Source organism: Gorilla gorilla, chromosome 14 (genome assembly GCF_029281585.2).
Source record: "Gorilla gorilla gorilla isolate KB3781 chromosome 14, NHGRI_mGorGor1-v2.1_pri, whole genome shotgun sequence".
NCBI classification, from domain to species: domain Eukaryota; kingdom Metazoa; phylum Chordata; class Mammalia; order Primates; family Hominidae; genus Gorilla; species Gorilla gorilla.
The window spans coordinates 92,437,145-92,463,619 of NC_073238.2; the positions used below are offsets into that span (position 1 = coordinate 92,437,145).

Here is a 26,475-nt window from a genome sequence, read left to right on the forward strand (position 1 = left end):
ACAATGTTACCACTGGGGGAAACTGGGCAAAGTGTACAGTTTTGTTTTTTTTAAGCACTGAATGTGAGTCTACAGTTATCTTAAAATTTCAGTTAAAATGCATTGACATACTTCTCCAGGTAAATAATTGTGAAAGAGTAGATAAGTAGAAATAGGATAGTTTTTCACTGGTTCTGCGATAAAGTTACAAAAAATTATCTGGGAGTGAACTAGTTGAAGGGCATTAATGGTATCAAAAGGCACAGAACTGGAGTGTTTGTTTTGGAGTTATCTTTTCCACCAACATAAGTAGAAATAATCAAGTATCATTTAAGCATAATAATTTCCTGTTTTCAGAATTAGTCAAGGCATCTATGAGAAACATGGTAATGCTTATGCAGGATTTAATAAGATACATTTTTAAGGGGAAAAGTGGTTATTTTATATAATTATTTAGTAAAAGCAAATTTAAATACTCTTTCTAAAAATATATATGGCTAAAAGATTGTATGTCAGTTTCAGAAGTTAAGTAGTCAGGGATAGACCACTTTTTAAAAAAATTGTAGTACTGGCAATGGGTTAAATAATGAGAACTTTGTAGTTTGACTATTTTTAGATGATTACCTTATAGGATGACCTAAAACTATTAGAAGTATTGAGGTGTCAGTGTGCTTTGAAAGAGATAATATTAGTAACATAAAAGAACAATAGAGAGATGACCTTGTGGGAAAATATTTGTACCTCGGCTTTTAAACTTTCCTTTTGACTTTAAAAGTTGGGGGTGGGGAGCAGAATGACTTTCTACTTGGGCAGAGATTTGAAGATTTTAGTTGTTTTAACTCATAGCAAACTATTGATAATGAGATGAATATTTCTTCCTAAGTTCCCTTTCTAAAATATCTCTTGATTTGAAAAGGGGAAATTGATAGATATTAACGAATTAGTTGTGGCAGGTATATATAATCCTCACTGGAATTGGGGCAATCTTTTTGCAAAACAGAATTGTCCAATATTAGATATCTGTTTCACAGGTAAATGTGATTATTGTCTTGGTAAACTTGTCAATTTAGTAAACTTGAGAACAAGATAATAAGTCTCTGTGAGTAATTTATTTGGCACAATTTTTCATCTAATACTTGGTTAATTATAACTAAATGTTAGCTAGATCAAAATACATTAGAGTACTATTTGTTATTTTATAGGTCTCAGGCAAGATTATGCTTCTACTTCAGCATCTGTATCAAGACATAGTTCCAGTGTGTCACTGAGTTCAGGAAAAAAAGGGACATGTAGTGATCAAGAATATGACCGATACAGTCTGGAGGATGAAGAGGAATTTGATCATTTGCCACCACCTCAGCCTCGTCTTCCAAGATGTTCCCCTTTCCAAAGAGGAATTCCCCATTCACAGACTTTCTCCAGCATTCGGGAGTGTAGGAGGAGCCCCAGTTCCCAGTATTTTCCTTCAAATAATTACCAGCAGCAACAGTATTATTCACCTCAAGCCCAAACTCCAGATCAGCAACCAAATAGGACCAATGGAGGTAGGTTGTATGCTGTTTTGGTATTTGATATGCTTTGATTTTTTTATATGTGGTCAAGAAATGGTTTTTGTGTTTTTGTTTTTGTTTTTGAGACAGAGTCTGTCTCTGTTCCCTAGGTTGGAGTGCAGTGGCACGATCTCAGCTCACTGCAACCTCCACCTCCCAGGTTCAAACGATTCTCCTGCCTCAGCCTTCCAAGTAGCCGGGGTACAGGCATGTGTCATTATGCCTGGCTAATTTATTTTTTATTTTTTATTTTTTATTTTTTATTTTTAGTAGAGATGGGGTTTCACCCTGTTGACCAGGCTGGTCTTGAACCACTAACCTCAGGTAATCTGCCCGCCTTAGCCTCCCAAAGTGCTGGGATGACAGCCACCATACCCGGCCAAGAAATGGTTTTAAGAGAAATATAGATAATTGGTCAATGTTTCTCGGATTAAAAATCATCTTCCAGACCTTCTCAGTTTGGTCTAAATTTGCGTCTCTAATTGCCTGGCTTCTGATTACGTGTACCAGATTTATAAACGCACAGCTTCAAGAAAACCTCCATGACATAGCTGGCTCGGAATGAGTTATAAATGTGCAGCATCTCTGCATTGTTGCTGGTGCCTGTGGCACAGGCAGGGTTGTACAAGCTGAGAAGTTTGTGGTCAAGCCCATGGAGGCAAAGTCTGTGAGTTGTCATTCCTTACCTTGTCCACAGCCTTCAGTCTCTTACTGTCTGTTCCTAGCACAGAGTGAGGTTGTAAGCATGAATGATGATGCTTGCAGAGGATGCTGCTCTTACACAGCCAGATCTAGGCAAGTTTGGGATGTGTCTTTCCCTCTGATCTCCTGACATCTAGAATTAAGATCTGTGTAGCAGCAGGAACATGGAGGCTGCTTTCCATTAGCATTTGACAGGTTAATGGGAAATTGATCTGTCTTGTCAACATGGTGGGTTGCTGTCTGTGTCATTCTTTCATTCTATCTCTTCATCATTTATCTTTCTTCCACACTTGCAGGAGTTGGACTCTGACTTCTAAGAACTATGGGAGAAGCAATCATGAAATATTCTAAGCCTGTTGTGTTTTTATACTAATGTTCACCTGAACCCTCACACATAAATTCTATATATTATGGAGAAACAAACCAATCAAAAATAATGTATAATTATACAATTGCAGTTCTTAATTATTATATAACACTGTTTCTCAAAGCTGGGTCCAGATGTGATCAAATGGTTTTTAAAAATATTTATAGGCCAAATATAAATTTTGTATTAGTGATCAGCCATAACCCTGTATTTAGTTTTTACCCTTTCTTCCTTTATACTTGTATCATTCATGCTGATGCTAATTAAGAGATCATTTGGAAATATTTAAAATTTTGTATTTGTAATTTCTCTTACTACCTTGAGATTTCAAGTTTAAAGGAGTGGTGGCTAAAAAATGTCATCATGACTAACATATTAAAGCTCATAGCATCAGGAAGACAATGTATTCCATGTGCTTAGTGGAAGTCATAACATCTTATTAAAATTGAGAGGGCACCTAGAGTCATTTCTCTAAAGCTTTTTTTTTTTTTTTTTTTTTTTTTTTTACTTAAGTGTTTTAGAACATCGTAGTCAAGTTGCCAAGCAGATGCTAGCGCTGCATCTTGATTGATATTGTCGATGGGATCATTTTTCTCCACCTAGCTGTTTGTTGCACCTCAGAAAAGTGGTATTCACTTCCATCAAACACCGTTTGAAAAGGATTAGGTTTCTGTGAATCCTGTGCTGGGATATTCTTCACAGGAAAGTGGAGACATATCACAGTTTAGGTCCCTTTATGGTAGTTTTATTTTGCCTAAAATGTCTAGTTTTCACAATACAAGAAAAATGGAATACAAAGGCAATTTTCTGGATATGACTTCTGACTAATTAGCTTAATGGTTGAGAGCAGAGGCTCTGAAGTCCAGTAGATCCTGTGTTTCTCAACTCTCTAAGGTTCGGTTTCCCTAACTAAAATGTGGACAAGATGATATCTATCTCTTAGGAAACTTAGGTATAATTTCACACCAAACCATCTGGTACACATTTTCTCCACCTAAATATATTATAAGGAATAAATGAAATAATGAATGTTACATTGCATGTAGCCTGGAGTGGATGTGCTGAATAAAGGTTGTCTTCTCCCCTTTTGTTTTTAAACTTTTATTAACATATGATTCAGATGTCCTAGCCTGCATTTGTTACTACAGAATATTGAGCAAAAAACTGAAATAAGAATGGTAACTTTGAAACTAATCTATTAAATATTTTTCTAAATTATCAAAATAATATAGATAGAAAATAATTGTAAACTGTTGATTCATTTTAAAATAATTGAGAATAAACTAGAAATGTATATTAATATTTACTGCTTTTGTAGTTCCTACACTGCCTAGATTTAAAGAGATGGTTCATAAAACTTTCTGGGATATTTCTGAGATTCATAGAATTAAAAGAAGCGTAACTGGAATAAATTGCTAAATATCAAAATGACTCAACTTGTAGAATCTTTACCAACTTTTTTATAATTCTACGGTATGGCAGGGGTTACTGGAGGCATGATGTAGTCCTTATTATCATGAGGACCTCCCCTGGAGCCTGTGTTGCCTGGATGCCTAGATCTAGCTGTTTGGTGGACAATGAGTGTCTCCTTTAGTCCTAAAGATTCCTGAGTCTTTGTTCATAGAGTGGTGAGTCTTGCTGCCTCTTTAATGTGAGCAAGCTCATTTGAATTCTTTACTTGGTCTATTCTTCCAGTTTCCTGCTGCATCTCAGCCCTTGAAGATTAAACTGCTGATTTCTTGTGAAGATAGAAATAGAACATTACTTTTGGTTCCCTGAACTTTAAAGAATATGTGGTTATTAAAACATTCCACATTGTTTGACAGGAAATGTACCTCATTTCCAGATGGTCTGACACAAGTTGGAGATCACAGCTTTGTTCCAAGGGGAATAGTGTCCTAAATATTTACACTTGGAAAACCTTATTTTTAAGAGCATATTTCAAGATTAAAGCTTTGTGAAACTGACTTGTTGCTTAAATATGAGTAAAGATTGGTTTTAAAGACTAACACAGATTAGAGGCATAGCCAAATGTAACGTATGGACCTTGATTGGATCGTGGTTTAGAGGAAAAAGCTTATGAAAGATATTCTTGGGATGTCTGAAAAATTTTGTATGCAGATTATCATATGATATTGTTAATTTGTTTACATGTGATTACAGTGTTGTGATTCTATAGAATTTTCTCAGGAGATCAATATGCATTTAAAGTGTCAAGATGTCTGAAGTTTTATCTTGTTTAGCAAAGCAAACAAAAGTACATGTGGAGATGAATTAAATATGGCAAAATGGAAACAACCAGTATAGCCAGGTGGAAAAACAGGTGTTTATGATATTATTTTTTAACATTTCTATATGTATGAAAACTATTATAGTAAATAGTTGGAGAGAGATTTTAAAAAGAAATATAGAAGCTCAATTAATTTTCTCAGTAGCATGTAATTATGTTCCTGTGCCTCCCTGCTGCTTAAAAATATATGTATTGGAAATATGTATAGTGAAAATAGTCTAGTGCTGATAGAGGCTGACTTTTTTACACCAGTTTTTGTAATAGTCAAAAGATCTAGATATGGCCACTAAGATTATGTAGAGATGAATCCTTCTAATTCCTCGCTTCTTACTACACACTGTCTGCCAAATCATACACATAATATTTGCTGATATATAAAGTACCTGCTCTGTGAGGCTGGGAACTTTAATAGGAATTTGGGAATACGAGACGTATGATTGTTAAAAATAGGCATCAAGAAGATAATGAGGAAAATTTCCAAGGAATCTAACAGTCAGTGGCAATATTTGAGCATCCTTACTCTAGAACTACACACAGAAAGTAATGTGTGAGAGGTAGATACTTCCAGCTGGGAAGTCCATAGAAAAGCTTCTCTATGGTGGGGATAATTGTGCCAATTCTTAAAGTATTAGTAAGAGCCACATGAGTAAAATATTCTTTTGTGCTTTCTACCATAGCACTCTCTACAATTTTTTATGCTTTCTTATTATACATATTATCTAAGTATACTTATTGTGCTTGTTTAATCTTCTGCCTTTTCCACCCCAAGGGAGCAAAAATTGCTGGACATGGCAACATTTAATAGGTATTAGTAATGTCAAAGGAGTAGTGTATGAAAGGGGAATAAGAAGAGCTGAGTTTGATTTTGACTTGAATGCCTTTTGGATTAGTATTCAAGTATATCGTTATTTTCTGGTTTTGCTTGAAAGAAAATGACCACAAGATTGAATGCTCTGATATGTGCAGTTTAGTGTTTTGCGGTATATATCAATAAAGATAAAAATATCTTGTAAGTTGGAGGGGTGAAAAAAATTTCAGATATTACAATGATTTATGATCTTCCATGGTTTACCCCTATCAAAATGTTAATCTTTAATATTTATTTTATTTGGGAAAAAATTTAATTTTAAGTTTAATTAAATTTATTTTAGATTTTCTCTTTAGGATCAACAATGGGTGGGGAAGGATTGAGAAGCACTGGTCTAGACTATAAACCTAGACCATAAATCTTGACTATAAACTCAATGAGACTCGGGACTGTATCTGCCTAATACACTGTGGTATCCCCAACAGCTCACAGAGTGTCTGGTATTTAGTGTAAACACAATAGATGTTTGTTCCCTTGTTCATTTGTTCCTTCTCCAAAGTGAGGTTAGGTGTCCACATGGAGGGACCAGCCTGCTCACAGGTATGAGAGAGTTCTCCCCTGTGGTCGGGGAGCAGGCTGAGAGGCCAGGCTGGAGAAGTATAAAGAGCCTGGGCCTTGAAGCCCTCATCTGGGCTGTGCTCAGGAGCTTGGCCTTTCAGAAGAAGGAGCAGGGGAGGAATTGAGGAGTTGGAGGGATTTCAGCAAGTGGGTGATGCGTGCTGTGCTCTAGGAAAAGTGGAATCGGCTGTATGGGAGATGGATGGGAGAAACAAGACACAAGGGTACATGGAGACCAATTAAGAGAATTTTGTGAAAATGTAAGTGATCAATAATGAGGTAAGAACTAGGTGGTAGTGGAAGATTCACTAAATGTTTATGAGGCAGAATTAACAGGACTTGGAAAGTATGGTGCAAAGAGAAGGTGAATCTTGGGAGACTCCCAGACTTTTGGATTAGGTAATGTGCTGGAAAGGGCTACAATTTATGGATCCAAGTAATGCAGAAGGAGTAGTGTGTGAAGGGGAGAAAGAAATGAATTCAGTACTTGAATTAGTTTTGTCCTTGAATTAGTTATGGCTTAGTACTCGTATATATGCTTTTTTTTTTCAGTTGAAATGACCTGACATAGGTACTTTAGTTTTGAGGGGATGTGTATTGATCAAGGAAAAAGTGTCTCATAGAGTTGTGGTCTTGTGGCTGGCTTATTTCACATGTGTTATTTCACACATCTCAACATTGAGATCTGTATGTGACTCTCTGCTGCCTCTTGGTGGCAGAAGATGAACTTAGCAAGGCAAAAAAATTGAAGCATTCTCTTGGTCTTTTATCTGCAAACATTTGGTGGCGTACTCATGAAAGTTAAAACTTTCCAGAGATTAATGTGGTCATGTTAATGTGATGAGTGGATATTTCAAGACATCTGAAGTTTGAATTTTATTAATTTGTTCCATTTTGATATGGTAGCAAAAGATTCAGTAAATGTTGGTTTTGATTCTTCTAGGGTTCTTTTTTTTTTTTTTTTAAGAATGTAACTTAATTTCTAGGGTTGTTTTGGTAAATTTAATGGCTATAAGATTATTTTCTAACTTTTTAAATATAGTTTTAGCCACTTATTGAATAGGAACAGATAGCTAACTGCTTAGCTAGTCCCTATGTCTTTTTATAGAAGTCTTGTTCTCCTTTAACACATTGTATTAGTTAGGGTTCTCTGGAGGGACAGAACTAATAGGATAAATGTATATATGAAGGGGCATTTATTAAGGAGTATTGACTCACACGATCACAAGGTGAGGTCCCATGATAGGCTGTCTGCAAGCTGAGGAGCAAGGAAGACAGTCGGAGTCCCAAATCCTCAAAAGTAGGGAAGCCGCCAGTGCAGCCTTCAGTCTGTGGCCAAAGGCCTGAGAGCTCCTGGCAAACCAGTGATGTAAGTCCAAGAGTCCACAAGCTGAAGAACTTGGAGTCTGATGCTCGAGGGTAGGAAGCGTCCAGCACAGGAGAAAGGTGAAGTCTGCTCCTTCTGCATTCTTCTGCGCTTTTGTCCTAGCCATGCTGGCAGCTGATTAGATGGTGCCTATCCAGATGGAGGGTGGGTCTACCCCTTCCAGTCCACTGACTCAAATGTTAATCTCCTTTGGCAACACCCTCACAGACACACCCAGGAGCAATGCTTTACATCCTTCAATCCAATCAAGTTGGCGCTCAATATTAACCATCACACATGCTTATTTGGTGGGAACCCTTCTGGTTGGGAAGGGTGTTTTCCTGTATAATAGGTTAGAAAGCTTGATCATCAACATGTAATAATTTTTATTTATTATTGAGCACAATATGACTTTTGTTATTTGCTTTTGAAAGCTAGTACTTTGGTTGCATAACATCTGTCATTTTTAACTTAGTAAAATTCTTTTCCAGATAAGCTCCGAAGAAGTATGCCTAACCTAGCCCGGATGCCAAGTACAACTGCCATTAGTAGCAATGTTAGTTCTCCAGTCACCGTGCGAAATAGTCAGAGTTTTGACTCAAGCTTGCATGGAGCTGGAAATGGAATTTCAAGAATACAATCTTGTAGTGAGTATAATTATTTGATATAATTATATATTGTATAATTGTATAATTTTTTATAATTTTTAATTGTAAGGAAAATATCTGTTTTATTTCTTTATATTTACTTGAAAGAACACTAAACTTTTTTCCTCGCCGTGTAACTTATTTTTTTATTTCACCATTAGAGTTGAATAGTATTTTTACTATTCAAATAGTATATTTACTATTCAACTTACCAGTGCCTGTGGTATCAATTACTTACCAGTGCCTGTGGTATCAATTAATAATAGTAAATTGTTATTTGTATAATAATAGTAAATTATTTGTAGTCCTTTATATCCTAGGATAGTAGAAGCACTACATGGTGATTGATTTATCCACTCATCATACAAAAATTGTTTTCCTTGCAGATCCTCCTCCTTCTAGCTGTCTACCTGAATAAGCACACTTAATTCTGTTTAGCCGTTCCTTTTGTCTTGTTTTTCACCTGTGCATACTTTTGTCTTTTTCCCCCTAAATGAAGTTATATTTTAGAGTGTCTAAAGTAGTTTTTGTCCACTCTATTTTAGCTTACCCCACATTCTGTTACTTACTTTCTATGTTTTACCCAGCAGTGAGCAACACAGTGAGCATTAGGCCTGGTGCTGTGTATCTTCACTTTATGTGGGGATGTGCTGCTTCGGCATCCTCCCGTTCCTACTCATGCTGTCTATATGGGTTGTTGCAGTTAAGTCTTACACTGACTTCCAGGAGGAAGGCACAAGGTCATATTACCAGTATTCATAAAAATGCCCAAACTTGGGAGGCTGAGCATGTTCTGAGTGTACTGGCCAGGAGTCATCAACCGGATGTTTTAAGTCTGCATCCAAAATGGTTTGTAGCTTTTCTCCCTCAAACTTAGTTTTAGGTGTCAGGTTGTATCTCCCTAACATGCAGCGATCTTTCATTTCTTTATGTTTTAGTTCCTAACAACCAAGTGACATCATTTACTCTGTACAAGGAACTGTGCTAACTAGTTTATATTCATTATCTTATTTAGTTCTACCAACAACTCTATGAATTAGTTTCTACTGCCATTCTTATTTCGTGGAAGAGGAAACAGTTCTGATAGGTTAAGGAACAGTTTGTCTAAGGCCATGCAGATGGAAGAGCAGAGAGGCAGACCTAGGTCTGGTTACTCCCAGAGCTTTTAACTGCTATCATATTCTAGCTCCACGTGCTGTTCTTCTCTGCCTAGCATTCTTCCTTTTCCTTCTTCGTTCAGTTTACTCCTGTTTACTTTTATAATACAGTCCAAATACCATGCCTTTGGAAGTCTTCATTGCTTACTTAATCACCCTAACACACTTTCTCAAATACCCCCCAAACAATGCTAGAGTGGATTAGATTTTCGGTGCTTACCTCTGTTATTCAATGTACCATGTTTTACTATTAATATGTTTGTCTTCCTTACTAGATTGTAAGCTCCCTCTGGGCTTGGGCCATCATTTATTTGATTTTCTGTTCCCAGTGCCTGACGTATTGCCAGAACATAAGGAACTCTCAGTGAATGCTTGAATGAATGCCACAGGATTCTATGTTAAGGCTTGACCTATTAAATATTTGGAACCAATGACTTGTATAAGGACACTTAAACAACCTATGAAATTTGCCAATAGTAGAAACCGAGAGGACTAACAACTCATTTTATGTCAGGAGGTTAGGAGAATGGGCCAAATGTGTCATGAAGAAATTTAGCTGATAGAAATATACAATTCTATGTCTGAATTACAAAAATCAGTAACGTACCAGCCTAGACAATATGATGAAACCCCGTCTCTACAAAAAATACAAAAATTAGCCAGGCATGGTGGCACATGTCAGTAGTCCTAGCTACTGGGAAGGCCAAGGTAGGAGGATCACTTGAGCCTGGGAGGTTGAGTCTGCAGTGAGCCAAGATTGCACCACTGCACTCCAGCCTGGGCAATAGATAGAATGAGACCCTGTCTTGAAAAAAGAAAAAAAAAAATCAATAGTGTAAGTGTGGGAGGGGAGAAATACAGTTTGGAGAATAGCAAATATAGTAACAATTAGGAATTTTTGTTGACTCCAACTCAATGTGTATTAGTAGCAGATTTGAGTGCCAGAAAAATGTATGTAGCCCAAAATAGAATGTACACTGCAAAGAATTTTCAGCCTTGATTGAAGTGCCCCCAAAATGACGGGAAAATGTCAAAAGGATACAGGAACCAAGTTGAAGGAACCTCCTAATGGCCAAATTTGGGGCAGTTTGAGCCACAGAGTAAATAATTATAGTAATGGATTATAACTGATGGAATAAAATAAATATGCATGGGTTCATACTTAATTGGATAAATAGAGGGGAACATCCTCTTTGTAGTAGATTCCAATTCATGCATGTAAAAGCAATGAGGAAAATATAAAAATCATCATTTCTAAGTCAAGCATAATACTGAGAGAAAGCCCCCAAGAAGAATATTAATGTGTAGGAGAAGGAGGACTCTCATTACTTTTGTTTCAAATCTTAAGATTATGTTCTCATTTACTTTCATTTCTGAGCATTCTAAGCCACTGTTCTTTATGCATTCTAAGTTCTTATGACAATTTCTGGTTCTGGGCCATTTTGCTTTCTGGAAAGAACAGAGGTAGGATAGAGAGTTGGAAAGGCTGCAAGTATAGAAGGAGGAACACAGTTGTAGTCAAAGACCTGGTTTTGGGTCTTTTCTTAATCATAAATTCTTTGGAAAGTTAAGTATTCTTTCTCAGTCTTGTTTTCTCAGTTGTAAAATTAGGATTATGCCTATTAATTCTAACTAGTTTCTCTTATGTGTTTTTTTTTAAATCAAGGGTGGTTATATATGTTACATGTAGGAGAGATAGTAGGACTCTATTCCTGAATAAACTGTTCTGTAATTTCATTTCAAATGAAATTGGTTGGCATTTCATTGACTCTGCAGATCAATTTTTGGAAGATCTTAACAATATTAAGTCTTTGCATCCATTAATATGTAATAGTCCTTCATTGACTCAGGTCTTTAATATCAGTGAAGTTTTGTAGCTTTCTATATAGAGGTTTTATGTTTCTATAGTTAAATTAATTTCTAGGTATTGTGATTTTTAATAAGTAGTATTTTTATAAATAGTATTTCCTCAGGTTTCTTTCAGTTTCTACTAGTTTGCTGGTATTTTGAATATAATTGATTTTTGTGTTTTGATATTGAATCCAGCAACTTTGCTAAATTAATATCTCCTAATAGTTACCCAACATAATGAGTGCATATGATCACCAAAACATGTTCAGGGAGGTTCATAAAACCCCAAATTAGAAATAACCTAGCTTTCTGCCATCAGGGGAATAATCACATTTATACAATGGAATACTGCCTAGTAATACAGCAACACAAGTGAATCTCACAGACAAAGTGTCGAGTGAAAGAAGCCAGTTAAAAGGTTAACATACTAATAAGTCTATTAGGAAGCTCAAAATAGGGAACAACAGTCTGTTGTGATAAAAGTGGGAATAACACTTACCTTTGGGGGAGTTTTGACGAGGAAGAGGCTTGAGAGAGCATTGTAAGGTGCTGGTGATGCTTTTTATCTTGATATGATTAGTGGTTACATGAACATATTCACTTTGAAAATTCACTGAGCCGTAGACTTAAGATGTATGTATTTTATGTATATTATGCTTCAGAAGAAATTGAGCCAAATTCACGTGTTGAAGGTTTTTAAAAAATTAACACTTTTTTTGAGCAGTTTTCAGTTTATAGAAAAATTGAACAGGAAGTACAAAGAATTCCCATGTAATCCCTCACCCTCTGTATCTTCCTAGTTTCCCCTATTATTAACATCTTGTGTTAGTGCAGTAGACTTGTTACAGTTGCTGAACTAGTATATTAAAAATTTGCATGGTTAAAAACCAGCAAATTAAGGCATTACAGAATTGATTAGAAAGAATCTTAGAGATGATTCGTCAACCAAGAGAACTTTGCTGTGTCACAAAGCTAAATGGGAACACACCTAAGGGAGGATCTTATATAGACTTTATTTTTATAAAGCTTTTTGACTACCATACACATGTATCAACATTTCTTTTTTTTTCTTATTTCAATAGTTTTTGGGGTATAGCTGGTTTTTGGTTACATGGATAAGTTATTTAGTGGTGATTTCTGAGATTTTGGTGCACCTGTTAACGAAGCAGTGTACACTGTACCCAATATGTAGTTTTTATCCCTCACCACCCTCCCAGACTTCCCCACAAGTCCCCAGAGTCCATTATCTCATTCTTATGCCTTTACATCCTCATAGCTAAGCTCCCACTTACATGAGAGAACATACGATATTTACTTTTCCACTCCTGAGTTATTTCACTTAGAATAATGGCCTCTAGCGCCATCAAAGTTGCTGCAGAATATTAATTTGTTCCTTTTTATGGGTGAGTAGTATTTCTTGGTGTATATATACCACAGTTCTTTATCCACCCGTTGGTTGATGGGCACTTAGGTTGGTTCTATATCTAAGCTGTTGCAAATGCTGCTGCTATAAACATGCGTATGCGTGTGTCTTTTTTTCAAATAATGACATCTTTTCCTTTGGGTAGATACCCAGTAGTGGGATTGCTGGATCAAATGGTAATTCTACTTTTAGTTCTTTAAGGAATCTTCATACTGTTTTCCATAGTGGGTCTACTAATTTACACTCCCACCAGCAGTGTAAAAGTGTTCCCTTTTTGCCACATCCACACCGAATCTATTGTTTTTGACTTTCTAATTCTTGCATTCTGGCCATTCTTGCAGGGTAAGGTGGTATCTCATTGTGGTTTTAATTTACATTTCCCTAGTGATTAGTGATGTTGAGCATTTTTTCATTTGTCTATTGGCTGTGTATCTTTTTTTGAGAAATGTCAATTCATGCTCTTAGCCCACTTTTTGATGGGATTAGTTGTTTTTTTTTCTTGTTGATTTATTTGAGTTCCTTGTAGATTCTAGCTATTAGTCCTTTATCAGATGCGTAGTTTGCAGATATTTTTTTCTACTCTGAGTTATCTGTTTACTCACTGATTATTTATTTTGGTGTGCAGAAGCTTTTTAGTTTAATTAGGTCCCATTTATTTATTTTTGTTTGAGTTGCCTTTGCTTTTGGGATTTTAGTCATGATTTCTTTGTCTAAGCCAATGTCCAGAATAATTTTTCCAATATTATCTTCTAGAATATTTATGGCTTCAGGTCTTATATTTAAGTCTTTGATCCATTTTGAATTGATTTTTATATAAGGTGAGAGGTAGGGACTCAGTTTCATTCTTCTACATGTGGCTTGCCAGTTTTCCCAGCACCATTTACTGAATAGCGTGTCCTTTCCCCAATTTATGTTTTTGTATGCTTTATTGAAGATCAGTTGGCTGTAAGTATTAGGGTTTATTTCTGGGTTCTCTATTCTGTTCAATTGGTCGATATGCCTATTTTTATAGCAGTACCATGCTGTTTTGGTAACTATAGCCTTGTAGTATAATTTGAAGTCAGTTAATGTGGTGCCTCTAGACTTGTTCTTTTTGCTTAGTCTTGCTTTGGCTTTGTGGGCCGTTTTTTGGTTCCATATGAATTTTAGGATTGTTTTTTCTAGTTCTGTGAAGAATGATGATGGTATTTTGATAGAATTGCATTGAATTTGTAGATTGCTTTGGGCAGTATGGTCATTTTCACAGTATTGATTCTTCCATTTCATGAGCATGGGATGTGTTTTGTTTGTGTCATTTGTGATTTCTTTCAACAGTGTTTTGTAGTTTTCCTTGTAAGATTTTTCACCTCCTTGGTTAAGTATATTTCTAAGTATTTTATTTTATTTTTTACAGATGTTGTAAAAGGGATTGAGTTCCTGATTTAATTTTCAGCTTGGTTGTTGTTGGTATACAGCAGTGCTACTGATTTGTGTACATTGATTTTGTATCCTGAGACTTTACCGAATCCATTTATCAGATCTAGGAGCTTTTTGGATGAATCTTCAGGGTTTTCTAGGTATCTAATCATATTGGTAAACAGTGACAGTTTGACATCCTCTTTTCCAATTTGGATGCCCTTTATTTCTTTCTCTTCTATAAGTACTCTGGCTAGGACTTCCTGTGTTATGTTGACTAGAAATGGCGAAAGTGGACATTGTTGTGAAGGACGTTTTGTTCCATTTCTCAGGGGAAATGCTTTCAACTTTTCCTCGTTCAATATGATGTTGACTATGGGTTTGTCATATATCGCTTTTATTACTTTGAAGTAAGTCCCTTCTATGCCTGTTTTGTTGAGGGTTTTTATTGTAAAGGGATGCTGGATTTTATCAAATGCTTTTTTGTATCTGTTGAGATGATCATATAGTTTTGGTTTTTAATTCTGTTTATGTGATGTACCACATTTACTGATTGGCCTATGTTAAACCATTTCTATATCCCTGGGATGAAACCTGCTTGATCATGATGTGTTATCTTTTTGATAGCACATGTATCAGTATTTCTGTGTATAGATTTTGCCTTGTATAATTAAGCACATTTTTTAAGGAAAAAAAAGTTAAGGAAAAACTATTTTTAAGGAAATATTTTCAAGAGATGATAAATAAAACCATAGATACTTTTTTGGGTCCTTTTCCCCTTTATATTTATTTCAAAAAAGTATTTATATATTTCATGATTAAGTAAATTCAACTGTTTTAGAAAACAGGTTATGTCCATGTTTAACCATGTTGCAAGTACTAGGCAGCAAAGGCTTGGGTAGTTAGTATGTAAGCAGAATTCTGTGCATAAGTTTCTATTAAATTTGATTGTTTTCCTTGGAGAAAGGGATTAAAAAATTTAAAAACTTCTGCCTACCAGTTTGTTACTTTTAATGTGAAATGATACACAAAGTTGGATCAGTATATTGATGAAATTTTTAAGGGTTCTTATCCAGAGAGTTCCCAGTGCCCTTCATTTTATAGGTTTTGCTACTATTATAAATGTAATAATGCCCAGCAACTCAGATAGATAAATGACATAATGAATATTATTTAAGGAATATATCTGTAATAAACTGTTTGTACCTACAGATACCACCTTGTCTTCTTTTCTGTAATTACAACTATTAAAGTATCTCCTCATTTCATTTTCATGGAACCACCACCAAAGCAAGCATCAAGAAATCCTAATGTCTAGCAAGCAAGCGGGGAAGACTTTCTCTTGTAAGAACTCAGACATCATCACATTTGTAAAGGAAAGGAGGCTGTGCTTAGAACTGGCTTCTGCATTTAGCCAGGCACTCCAAAATGTGGCTGATGGACAGACCAGGAGATCTTTGTCAAGGATTAGAATTTTCCATTACTCAGTGCTGTCTGGAACCTATATTCCATTTATCTCCTCCTGTGTATATTGTACTCTCAGGCATAATGGACTCTTCTGAAAATAACACATATTTCCTAAGTTGGATAGTGGTAGAAGCTTGCTCATGTGAATATCATTTTCTCTTCTAGTTCCATCACCGGGACAGCTTCAACACAGAGTCCACAGCGTGGGGCATTTCCCAGTGTCTATCCGACAACCTCTTAAAGCCACAGCCTATGTGAGTCCAACTGTTCAAGGCAGCAGTAACATGCCTTTATCAAATGGCTTACAGCTGTATTCCAACACAGGAATCCCCACACCGAACAAAGCTGCAGCTTCTGGGATAATGGGTCGCAGTGCACTCCCAAGACCTTCGTTGGCAATAAATGGGAGTAACCTGCCTCGAAGCAAAATTGCACAACCTGTTAGAAGGTAAGAGTGTGTATTTGCATAACTTCATTTGCAGTTTGGAACTAGAAACTGCTCTAGACACACGCTGACTTTTCCTTTGGCTCACTTGAACCTTAGTAAGACACTACCCTTTATGGCCTGACTTGTGCTCTCCTCCCTTTGAAAAGTGATGGATATCCCTATGTGGGTCAGGTCCCCTTCTCTCTGATGTCATTTTCTTCCCTTACTCCCTCATCACTGTCACTCCTAAGACACTCTTTGCTTTTGCTTTTACCAGATAAGCTCTGTCTCCAGAGCTTTTGTAGCTTTCTGCTCCCAAGTTATTTGCATGGCTTGCTCTGTGCCTCCCTTAGGTCTTTGCTCAGATGGCAGCTCTATCCAAAAATTGTAGGGCGGGGGGAAGTTGACTCTTTGGTTCATTGCTGTGTATCCCCGATGCCAAGAACTATGCCCAATACAGGTAGGATCTCAAATATTTGTTGAATCAGTCATTTTTAATCAAAATATGGAAAAATGTGTCAGGCGTATGTGCACACGCACACCCTCCTCCCACACATTTATGGTTTGAAAAGCATCTTAATGACATTCACCTGGGGCTTTATCAGCTTATGTTGGTAAGTTCAGTATGGTCCAGGTAGAAATTTTTTTTTTCCCTTCAAAGTTTCAGAGTACTTCAAAGGACGTTTAGTCTAGCTCTTGGTCATGATGTTCCCTTCTTGAACTGGATATCATGGAGTATCTTATATTAAAAATCCATAAAAGTGGTTTGAGGAGAGATTGGTAGATGAGGAAATAAAGACAATAAATACAGACAGCTCTTTCAATAAATTAGGATATGAAGGAGGAGAAGGAGGAAACCATAGTAAAAAGTTTGAAAGAGGTGGAACAAGCAATTTTTTTCTGTCTTTATGCATTTATGGATATATAAATAGTTTTGTTTTGTTTGTTTAGAAGTAATAAATGCTCAGATCAACAACAAATTTCGAAAAACAGAAACTATTGAAAAACAGAAAAGTAAAGACTGACCCATAATCCTACTGCCAGATAGAAATAATTTTAGTACATGTTTATTTATTCAGTAAGTTTTGGCTTATTCTGCTTTGTAAATGCAGAGCTGTGTCATCATGCTGATGGCTGACTAGAATCACATTATTTGATGTATATGGTTATTATAGACCATACATTTATCCTTGACTATGTGTCTCCAAACTAAACTCTTGGAAAGGTCACTGCTAGACAATGTGAGATGGTCTATTTCCCCAAACTTAAGCAAATGCTAGGTATTATTCTTTTTAATTTTTTTAAAGTTAAATTTTTTATTTTATCTATTTTTTTTAGAGACAGGGTCTTGCTCTTTTGCCCAGGCTGGAGTGCAGTGGTATGGTTGTAGCTTGTTGTAACCTCAAACTCCTGGGCTCAAGTGATCCTCCTGCCTTGCTAGGACTACAGTGCATATCACCACTCCCAGATAATTTGAAAAAAAAATTGTGGAGACAGGGTCTTGCTATGTTGCCCAAGCTGGTCTTGAATTCCTGGCCTCAAGTTTTCCTCCTGCCTCAGCCTCCCAAAGTGTTGGGATTATAGATGTGAGCCACTGCACTCAGCCAAAGATTCTTTTTAAATGTTTTGCGAATATGATAGGCAAATCTTCAATTACTAATAAGGTTTTGAAAATGTCTTCATATTCATTTGCTGTTTGTATTCAACAGAGTAACCATTTATGTTTTTAGGTCATTTTTCTAGCCAGGAGCCTATATTTTTCTTACTTTAAAATATGTTTTATACGTTAAGGGTATTGGCCCCTTTATTTATGTTGCAAATTTACTTGTGCAAATACAACATGCATGACACTTTGCCATGAACTGGGGCTCTTTGAGATAAGCATGCAGTGAAGACCCGTAAGTGTGAACCACAAGGTACACTTGAGATGGTGCCAGTGGCTTCTCATTACTGCAGTGGAAGAACATAGATGGGAGAGTAGGTCAGAGTGAGTGATGTGACTCACAGGATTATTAACAATCTCTCTCTCTGTTTTTCTTGTCTCTTTTTAGTTTTCTTCAGCCTCCAAAGCCTCTGTCTTCACTCAGCACTCTGAGGGATGGAAATTGGAGAGATGGTTGCTACTAATGCAGTTTTATGTACCCCTGAAAAATGGGAAAGAAGTAAAAATGAGGGTTGTGTTACCTAGCTGGCTGGGTAGCAGTGGATGTTGGGATATTCTTTCCCTTTTGTGTTTTAATATATTTACTGCATTGTTTCTCAATGGACCAGTCACCAGAGACTAATTATTGCACTTAAATATTTGCCTGAGATACTGCAACATTCTCAAACCCATGGTTGCAGTATTGTGACACTTAGATCTAGGAAGTTTTTGTAGAACTGCTCTGTACCTGAATACTTTTTGAGAGAATTAAGATGTATCAATAATGCTTTGCCATATGAGTTTTTTAAAGTAACTTGTTCAATTTACTCACGTGTTCTAAACATCTTTCCATTACATGTTCTGTATTTTAATACATTGCATATTGACAACTAGGTTCTATAATGTATGCTTTGAAATTTACTTTTTTATAGTTTACAGGAATTTTATTTTTTGTGCCTATTTCTTTTTACACCTATGTGAACCACTATGGAACAACTTAAATTTTGTGCCATAAAAATATTTTTGTGGTAAGGTACTATTTTTTTAGCTCTAGGGATATATCAGCAAAAACACATCATGCAATTTGAGAGACATAATTTTGTGTTGAATGAGCACAACATAATTTGAAGCATTGCAAGGAGATAGCCAGACAGCAGAATTAAATGGTCCTGTCTTTTTCATTTTTAATTTATTGTCATACATGGGTTTCATATTTATAACAGCATCATGAGCTCATTGCACTTAATACCTGCAATGTTTGCTACTGTACCACAATTGATTTTCAATACTTTATTACGAAGGATGAAACTGTAATGTTTTATTAACAATGCTTCTGGAAATGAATGCATTTTAAAGCAAATAAATCTTTTTGATAGACCTTTTACAAAATCCATTTGCACTAATGAATGCTTTCTTATGGCATATAACTTAATATTTGTTACTGTGTACACTGCTGTTTTGGAATGTTCAGAAATAAAGACTCTATTTCAGCAATATCAGGTCATGCATGAATGTGCAGCATAAACAGTGTAACTACACATGTGTTTCACTACAATTGTGAAAATGGTTATTGTTACTCTGTTCTTGTGCAGGGCATTTATATCTCAAGCAGGTAGACTTAGAATATTCACATTTGTAAAATCATTCTTCTTTTCCCAAGTACTCCTGATAAGAAATGTATGATTTTTCTTACATTAGTTTTAGTTAGGTAGTTTTACAGTGAGGTTTAGGTCCATTTAAAGAGGCCACTAAAACTCACACAGCATGTTGCTGAGAAACACATTTACAGATGAACATTGTCAGTGGAGATTTTAATATTTTATAGGAGTTGAATTTGAAATACTTTCTCAGTATCAGTAAAATAGCAAGTACTATCCTTATTCTACATTATATTTGATATATGTTGGAAAACTTTACTTGAAGGTACTATGGGAAGTTTAGGCAAAGATTTTTAGGTTAGGTTTTGAAATGGAGTTCTACCTATAGTCATTAGAGGTTTTTAGTTTTTTTAAAGTGTACCTTTGTATGTAATTCTGTCTAGAACTACAAGGAATGTTTGTTTAAATAACTTGCACTTTAAGTGGAATGTGAGCTAGAGGAGGTGAGATATGAAAAGGGAAGTAATATTAAGCACCCCTTCAGTCCAAAGAACTGTGCAAGATATTTTATATACACTTGTCTAGGACTTTCACCTACTGTTATCACCATTTTAAAGATGAAGACGCTAAGTCCCACAGAGGTAATTATTTGTCAGTTTTTGCATCACTATAAAGGAATACCTGAGACTGGGTAATTTATGAAGAAAAGAGGTTTAATTGGCTCATAGTTCTGCAGGGTGTACAGGAAGCATGGTGCCAGCATCTGCTTGGCTTCTGGTGAGGCCTCAGAAAGCTCACAGTCATGGCGGAAGGCAAAGGGGGAGCTGGTGCATCACATGGTGAGAGTGAGAGCAAGGGGTGGGGCGGGGTTTCTACACTTTTTTAAAAAACAACAAGATCTTGTGTGAACTCAGAACAAGAGCTCACTTATCACCCAGGTGATGGCACTAAGCCGTTCATGAGGGATCTGCCCCCATGATCCAATCACCTTCCACCAGGCCCCACCTCCAACACTGGGGATCACATTTCAACATGAGATTTGGAGCAGACAGATATACAAACCATATTGTTCTACCCCGGCCCCCAAGTCTCATGCCCTCCTTGGATTGCAAAATGTAATCTTCTCTTTCCAACAGTCCCCCAAAGTTTTAATTCATTCCAACATCAAGTCCAAAGTCCTAAGTCTGATGTGAAACTCATCTCCTTCCACCTATGAGCCTGTATTATGAAAACAAGTTATTTACTTCCAAGATAATGGTGGTACAGGCATTGGGCAAACATTTCCATTCCAAAAGGGAGAAATTGGCCAAAAGAAAGGGGCAACAGGCCACATACAGGTCTGAAACCCAGCATGGTAGTCATTAAATCTTAAAGCTCCAAAATAATTTCCTTTGACCCCATGTCCTCCATTCAAGACACACTGGTGCAAGGGGTGGGCTCCCAAGGCCTTGGGCAGCTCTGCCTCTGTGGTTTTACTGGGTGCAGCTCATGTGGCTGCCCTCATGGGCTGGAGTTGAGTGCTTGCAGCTTTTGCAGGCTCAGGATGTAAACTGCCAGTGGCTTTACCATTCTGGGGTATGAAGGGCGGGCAACCCCCTTCCCACAGCTCCACTAGGCCATCCCCAGTGGCAACTCTGCAGGGGGGCCTCCAACTCCACATTTGCTCTTAGCACTGCCCTGGTAGAGGCTGCTGTGAGGGCTCTGCCTCTGTGGCAGGTTTCTGCCTGGCCACCCAGGCTTTCTGATGCATCCACTGAAATCTAGGTGAAAGCTGTCAAGCCTCCTTCACTCTTGCATTCTGTGTACTTTCAGACTTAACACCATGTGGAAGCCACCAAGGCTTATGACTTGCCGTCTAAAGAGGCAGCCCAAGGTGTGTGGCCCTTTGAGCCGAGGCTGGGGCCAGAGTGGCTGGGATGCAGGGAACGATACCCTGAGACTGCACAGCGCAGTGGGGCGCTGGGCCTGGCCCCTTAAACCATTCTGCCCCCATAGGCCTCCTGAGCCTGTGATGCATTGGGCTGCCTCAGAGATTTCTGAAATACATTTGAGGCCTTTTCCCTATTCTCTTCGCTGTTTTTCAGTCATGCTGATCTCTCAAGTGGTTACTCCACAGGCCACTTGGATTCCTTCTCTACCACAGGGCCAGGCTGTGACTTTTCCAATTTTTTTGTTTTGTTTTGTTTTGTTTTATACAGAGTCTTGCTCTGTTGTCCAGGCTAGAGTGCAGTGGCATGATCTCAGCTCACTGCAACCTCCACCTCCTGGGTTCAAGTGATTCTCCTGCCTTAGCCTCCAGAGTAGAGTAGCTGGGACTACAGACATTCACCACCACACTGGCTAATTTTGTATTTTTAGTAGAGACAGGGTTTTGCCATGTTGGCCGGGCTATTCTCAAACTCCTGACTTCAGGTTGATCTGCCTACCTCAGCCTCCCAAAGTGCTGGGATTACAAGGTGTGAGACACTGCACCCAGCTGACTTTTCCAAATTTTACTCTCTGCTTCCCTTTTAAATATATATTCTGACTTTTAAGTCATCTCTTTTCTTCTGTATCTGATTATAGGCTGTTAGAAGCAGCCACAGCACTTCTTGAATGTTTTGCTGCTTAGAAACTTCTGCCAGATACCCTAAGTCATCTTAAATTCAACCTTCCACAGATTCCTAGGACATCAGCACAATGCAGCAAGCTCTTTGCTAAGGAGCGACAAGGGGGACCTTTACTCCAATTCCCAATAAGTTCCTCATTTGCATTTGAGGCCTCTTCAGCCTGGCCTTCACTGTCCATATCTCTTATCAGCATTTTAGTCATAACAATTCCAATCAATTTCTAAGAAGTCCCAAACTTTTTCTCATCTTCCTGTCGTTAGCCCTCCAAACTCTTCTAACCTCTGTTACCCTCTTCTAAAGCCACTTCCACATCTTCAGTTATCTTTATAGCAATGCCTTACTCCTCAGTACTAATTTTCTGTGTTTATTTTTTTTGTATTGCTATAAAGAAATACCTGAGGCTGGGTAATTTATAAAGAAAAGAGGTTTAACTGGCCCACAGTTCTGCAGAGTATACAGGAAGCATGGTGCCAACATTTGCTCAGCTTCCCAAGAGGAGTCAGGAAGTTTACAATAACGGCAGAAGGCAAATGGGGAAGTCAGTGTATCACACGGTGGGAGGGAACAAGAGAGAGAGGGCGGAGGTGCCAGGCTCTTTAGAGCTCTCATGCGAACATATTACCCTGGGGAGGACACCAAGCCATTCAAGAGGGAATCTGTCCCATGAGCCACAAACCTCCCACTAACCCACTTTCGACACTGGGGATTATATTTCAACATGAGATTTGGAGGGGACAAAATATCCAAACCATATTAGTGACATTAGTCTTGGGTAAACATTTAGCAATGTTTAAATAGTGCAGCTTACCTTTGAATCCAGGTTTATCTGGCTCAAAAGTCTTATTTTTCCCCACAACTATGCTCTCTTCCAATGAACACAGGTAGCTGGTATTTTTTTTTAATCACTTTTTATTCTGCAGAGAAAATTCAAGGATTTGATTCATTCTCCATTCAAATGTTTGATTTATATTCAAAAAAGTCTGCTTAGCCCTTGCAATAAAATAACAAAGATCCCTTCATCTTGGCTTTTACATGTTTGTTGGGGAGAGAACGTAAACCATAAACAGGTAAGAAAATCACTGCAGGTTAGGTCATAAGTTCTGTGGGGGAAAAGAGGAGATCAAGACAAGAGGAGTTAAGAGAAAATAGGGGTGGGGAGAGATCATACTATTAAAAGGGTCACCTCAGTAGATATTAATATAGGAGTTAAATTATTTAGGCAGTTAGTGAGGGTACAGGAGTCTTTGGTAAGGTTTTCCTTTAATGAAAAGGCAGCCCCCAAATCATTTCTTTTCTAACCAAAAAAAGCAGCCTGAAAAATCAAGCTGCAAGCATAGATAAGCAACTGGAAGCTTGCGTACGTGAATGCCGGCAGCCGTGCCAGAAGCATCCAACATGGAGGTTTTCTCTTCCGTTTTCCTTGTCACCACATGTGCAGGTGTCATGGCGCTGGCCAGGCAGAAACCCCATCTGTATAATAAAAGATTAGAGTGGGATGGCCAGCGTCTTCGAGGGCTATGTAAATGTCACACCTGGTCCAACCAATTCCCTGGGCCTTATGTAAATCAGATACCGCCTCCTCGGGCCCCTCTATAAAACCAACCGCGTCCCGCTGCTAACAGGGAGATCCATTCGGAATCCCCCTCCCTCTACATGGGGGAGCTTTTCTTTTGTTTCTTTCACCTATTAAACTTTCCGCTCTTAAACCCACACCTTGTGGTCTTCATTTTTCTTAGTGCGAGACAACGAACCTCGGGTGTTTCCCCAAACAAACGATGCCACTTCAATATCATTAAGGAGCTAGTATGAGCAAAGGCTTGACGATGGAGAGTTAGTCCTGAAGATGTTTCACAACCTTTTTCATCTGGAGTTCTACAGAACATGAAATAGTTGTAGTGACTATTTTCACAGTTCTTCCCAGGAGGGTTTATAACTATTATTATTCTAAATGCACAGGAAAGAATTTAATACATTATAGATAGCGGATGTCCCAGGGCAGTGGTTTCAAAGTGTAATTCTAACACCAGCAGCATCTTTTGAGAATTTGTTAGAAGCTGATATTCTCAAGCATCATCCCAGATCTATTGAATGAGCCCTCTGGATGATTTGCAGAATACCCTTTGAGAAAAGCTGCTAAAAAAAGAGGGAATAGCCTGTGTGAAGGAAGGCTGTAAAGTGGAGCATGCCTGTGTGTTTGAGGAAGAGCAAGGAGGCCAGTGTGTCTGCAAACAGGGAACAAGAGGAAAGCCATAGAAACGAGTTCAGAAAGGTGATGGGGCAAGGCCAGGTAGGATATGGTGGGCTACAAATGGACTTTGACTTTACTCTGAAACAGGAAGCTGTTGCATGGGTTTGGGCAGCAGAGTATGGGATTTGACTTATTTTAAAAAGCATTAACCTGGCACTTGGTGAGGATGGATTGTAGGAGGCCAAGTGTAGATGCTACCCGGATGAATTCAAGTATTTCAGTCTTTCAAATGAGATGATGAAGAATTGAACCAGTGTGGTAACCAGTGTGGTGGCATTTGAGATGGTAAAGTGGTCAGATTTTTAGATATATTCTAGAAATAAAACCGTAAGATTTATTTGGTTTGGATGAACTATTGGATTAGATGAGCTGTGTTAGCAATTGAGGAAAAACTCCAAGGGTTTTGGGCTGATCAACTAGGAGGACAGAGCTCCTACAACAGATATGGGAAAGGCTATGGCTGGGAGAAGGTTCAAAAAGCCATGGTTCTTGCGGAGATCACCAAAGTGAGTTCAGGTAGATAGGAGAGGACTCAGGACTGAGATCTAGGGCACTTAGGCCCTTTATCTCATGTGAGTTGCTCAAAGGAGATACCACGGATAACAACCTGGAACTCATACAGGAAAGAAGATGCTTTTTTCTCCAATGTGGAAGGGAATTGTGGTGTTGGGTTAATACAGACAATCTAGCATGGTTTACACTTGTACTAGTTAGCTAGTGCTGTGTAACAAGTTAGCACAAGACTTAGTGGTTTAAAACAATATTATCTCAGTTTCTGTGGGTCTGGCATCTGGCTATGGCTTAGCTGGGTTCTCTGGCTTAGGGTTTCTTACAAGGATGCAGTCATCTCGAGCATGCTTGTGGAAGAACCTGCTTCAAGTTCACTTTTGTGGTTGTTGGAAAAACCCATTTCCTTGTGTGCTGTCAACAGAAGCTGCTCTCTTAGTCTCTTGTTGTGTGGACCTCTCCTTGCGCAGGTCAGAAAGTAGCATCTTGCTTCATCAGAATGATCCAACAAGACGGAAATTAAGGCCTTTTAAACGTAATCTTGAAAGTGAGATCTCATCACTTTTGCCCTACTCTGTTCATTAGAAGCCAGCCAGTAGGTCCAGCCCTTATTCATGGGGAGAGAATGACACAAAAATGTGAATGCTGGAGGTAAGGATGATTGAGACCATCTTAATTATAGAAGCTGCCTGTAAAACATTGCCATTAACTTTACCAGATAATCCCAACCAACTTCCAAAATAACTGTATAATATTACATTTTTGCCAGCAGTGTATGAGAATTCCAGTATATCCTTGCTATACATCCTTGATATTGTTAGTCTTTAACTTTTTAATCTGTGGGTGTATTATATAGCAATGTCTCCTTGTGGTTTTAATTTGCATTTCCCTGGTTGCCAGTAAGACCAATACCTTTTCCTTTTCATTCATTTATTAGATGGATTCCTGTTCAGATCTTTTGCTTATTTTTCTTTTGGGTTTTTCCTGCTAATTGCAGTAGTTCTTCATATATTCTGCTATAGTCCTTTTTTCAGTTATATGTGTTATAAAAATATCTTCCCACTATGTAGCATGACTTTTAATTCCCTTAATAGAGTGTTTTGATAAATAGAATTATTTTAATATAGTACAATTTGCCATTTTTTAAGGTTACTCTTTTGTGTCTTGTTTAAGGAGTATTTCCTTACCCTAGGATCGTGAATACATTCTCCTTTATTCTAGAAGTTTTGTTATTTTACTTTTCTCCTATAAATTTATAATCTACCTGGATTTGATCTTTGTATATTGTACAGGGTAGGGTTACAATTATATTTTATATTTTCCATGTGCATATCTAATTGTCCTAGTAACACTGAAAACTTCATCCTTACCCCCACTGCTTTTTGTCATAGCTTTATATTTGTCTGTTTTGGAATTGTCTATTTTTGCACCAGAGCCATGTTGTTTTAATCACTGTAGCCTTATATAAGATTTTCTAAATAGCAGAGCAATCCTGCTCCCTTGTTTTCTCTTGAGAGTGTCTTGACTATTCTTGTCTCTTTGCATTTCCATATACATTTTTAAGCAAGCGGGTCAAGTTCAAGAAAAATATCCTATTGGAATTTTGATTGGGATTGCATTCAGTTTGAGGGAAATTGAATCTTTACAATTTCAAATCTTCTAATTAGTGAATATGGTCTACCTCTTACTGATTCAAGTATTCTTAAATCTCTTATTAAAATTGCATAGGTTTTCTATGGAGAAATCTTGCCAGAATAATTTCTAAGTATTTGATTTTTCATGCTATTGTAAATGATATTTTAAAAAATTTTATCTCTAGTGGTT

At 37.5% G+C, this 26,475-nt stretch overlaps 1 protein-coding gene across 5 annotated transcripts in view; it reads left to right on the forward strand.

The window, feature by feature from the left end:
• SLAIN1 (SLAIN motif family member 1) overlaps positions 1-19,183 on the forward strand; it is a 65,885-nt gene extending 46,702 nt beyond the window's left edge. For all 5 annotated transcript variants that reach the window (XM_031001387.3, XM_031001388.3, XM_031001389.3 and 2 more), the window contains 4 exons: positions 1,182-1,523; positions 8,172-8,327; positions 15,786-16,068; positions 18,099-19,183. In XM_031001387.3, the coding sequence (XP_030857247.1) occupies positions 1,182-1,523; positions 8,172-8,327; positions 15,786-16,068; positions 18,099-18,174 (857 nt within the window). In that variant the 3' untranslated portion in view covers positions 18,175-19,183. The remainder of the gene's footprint in view (positions 1-1,181; positions 1,524-8,171; positions 8,328-15,785; positions 16,069-18,098) is intronic.
• The last annotated feature ends 7,292 nt before the right edge of the window (positions 19,184-26,475 follow it).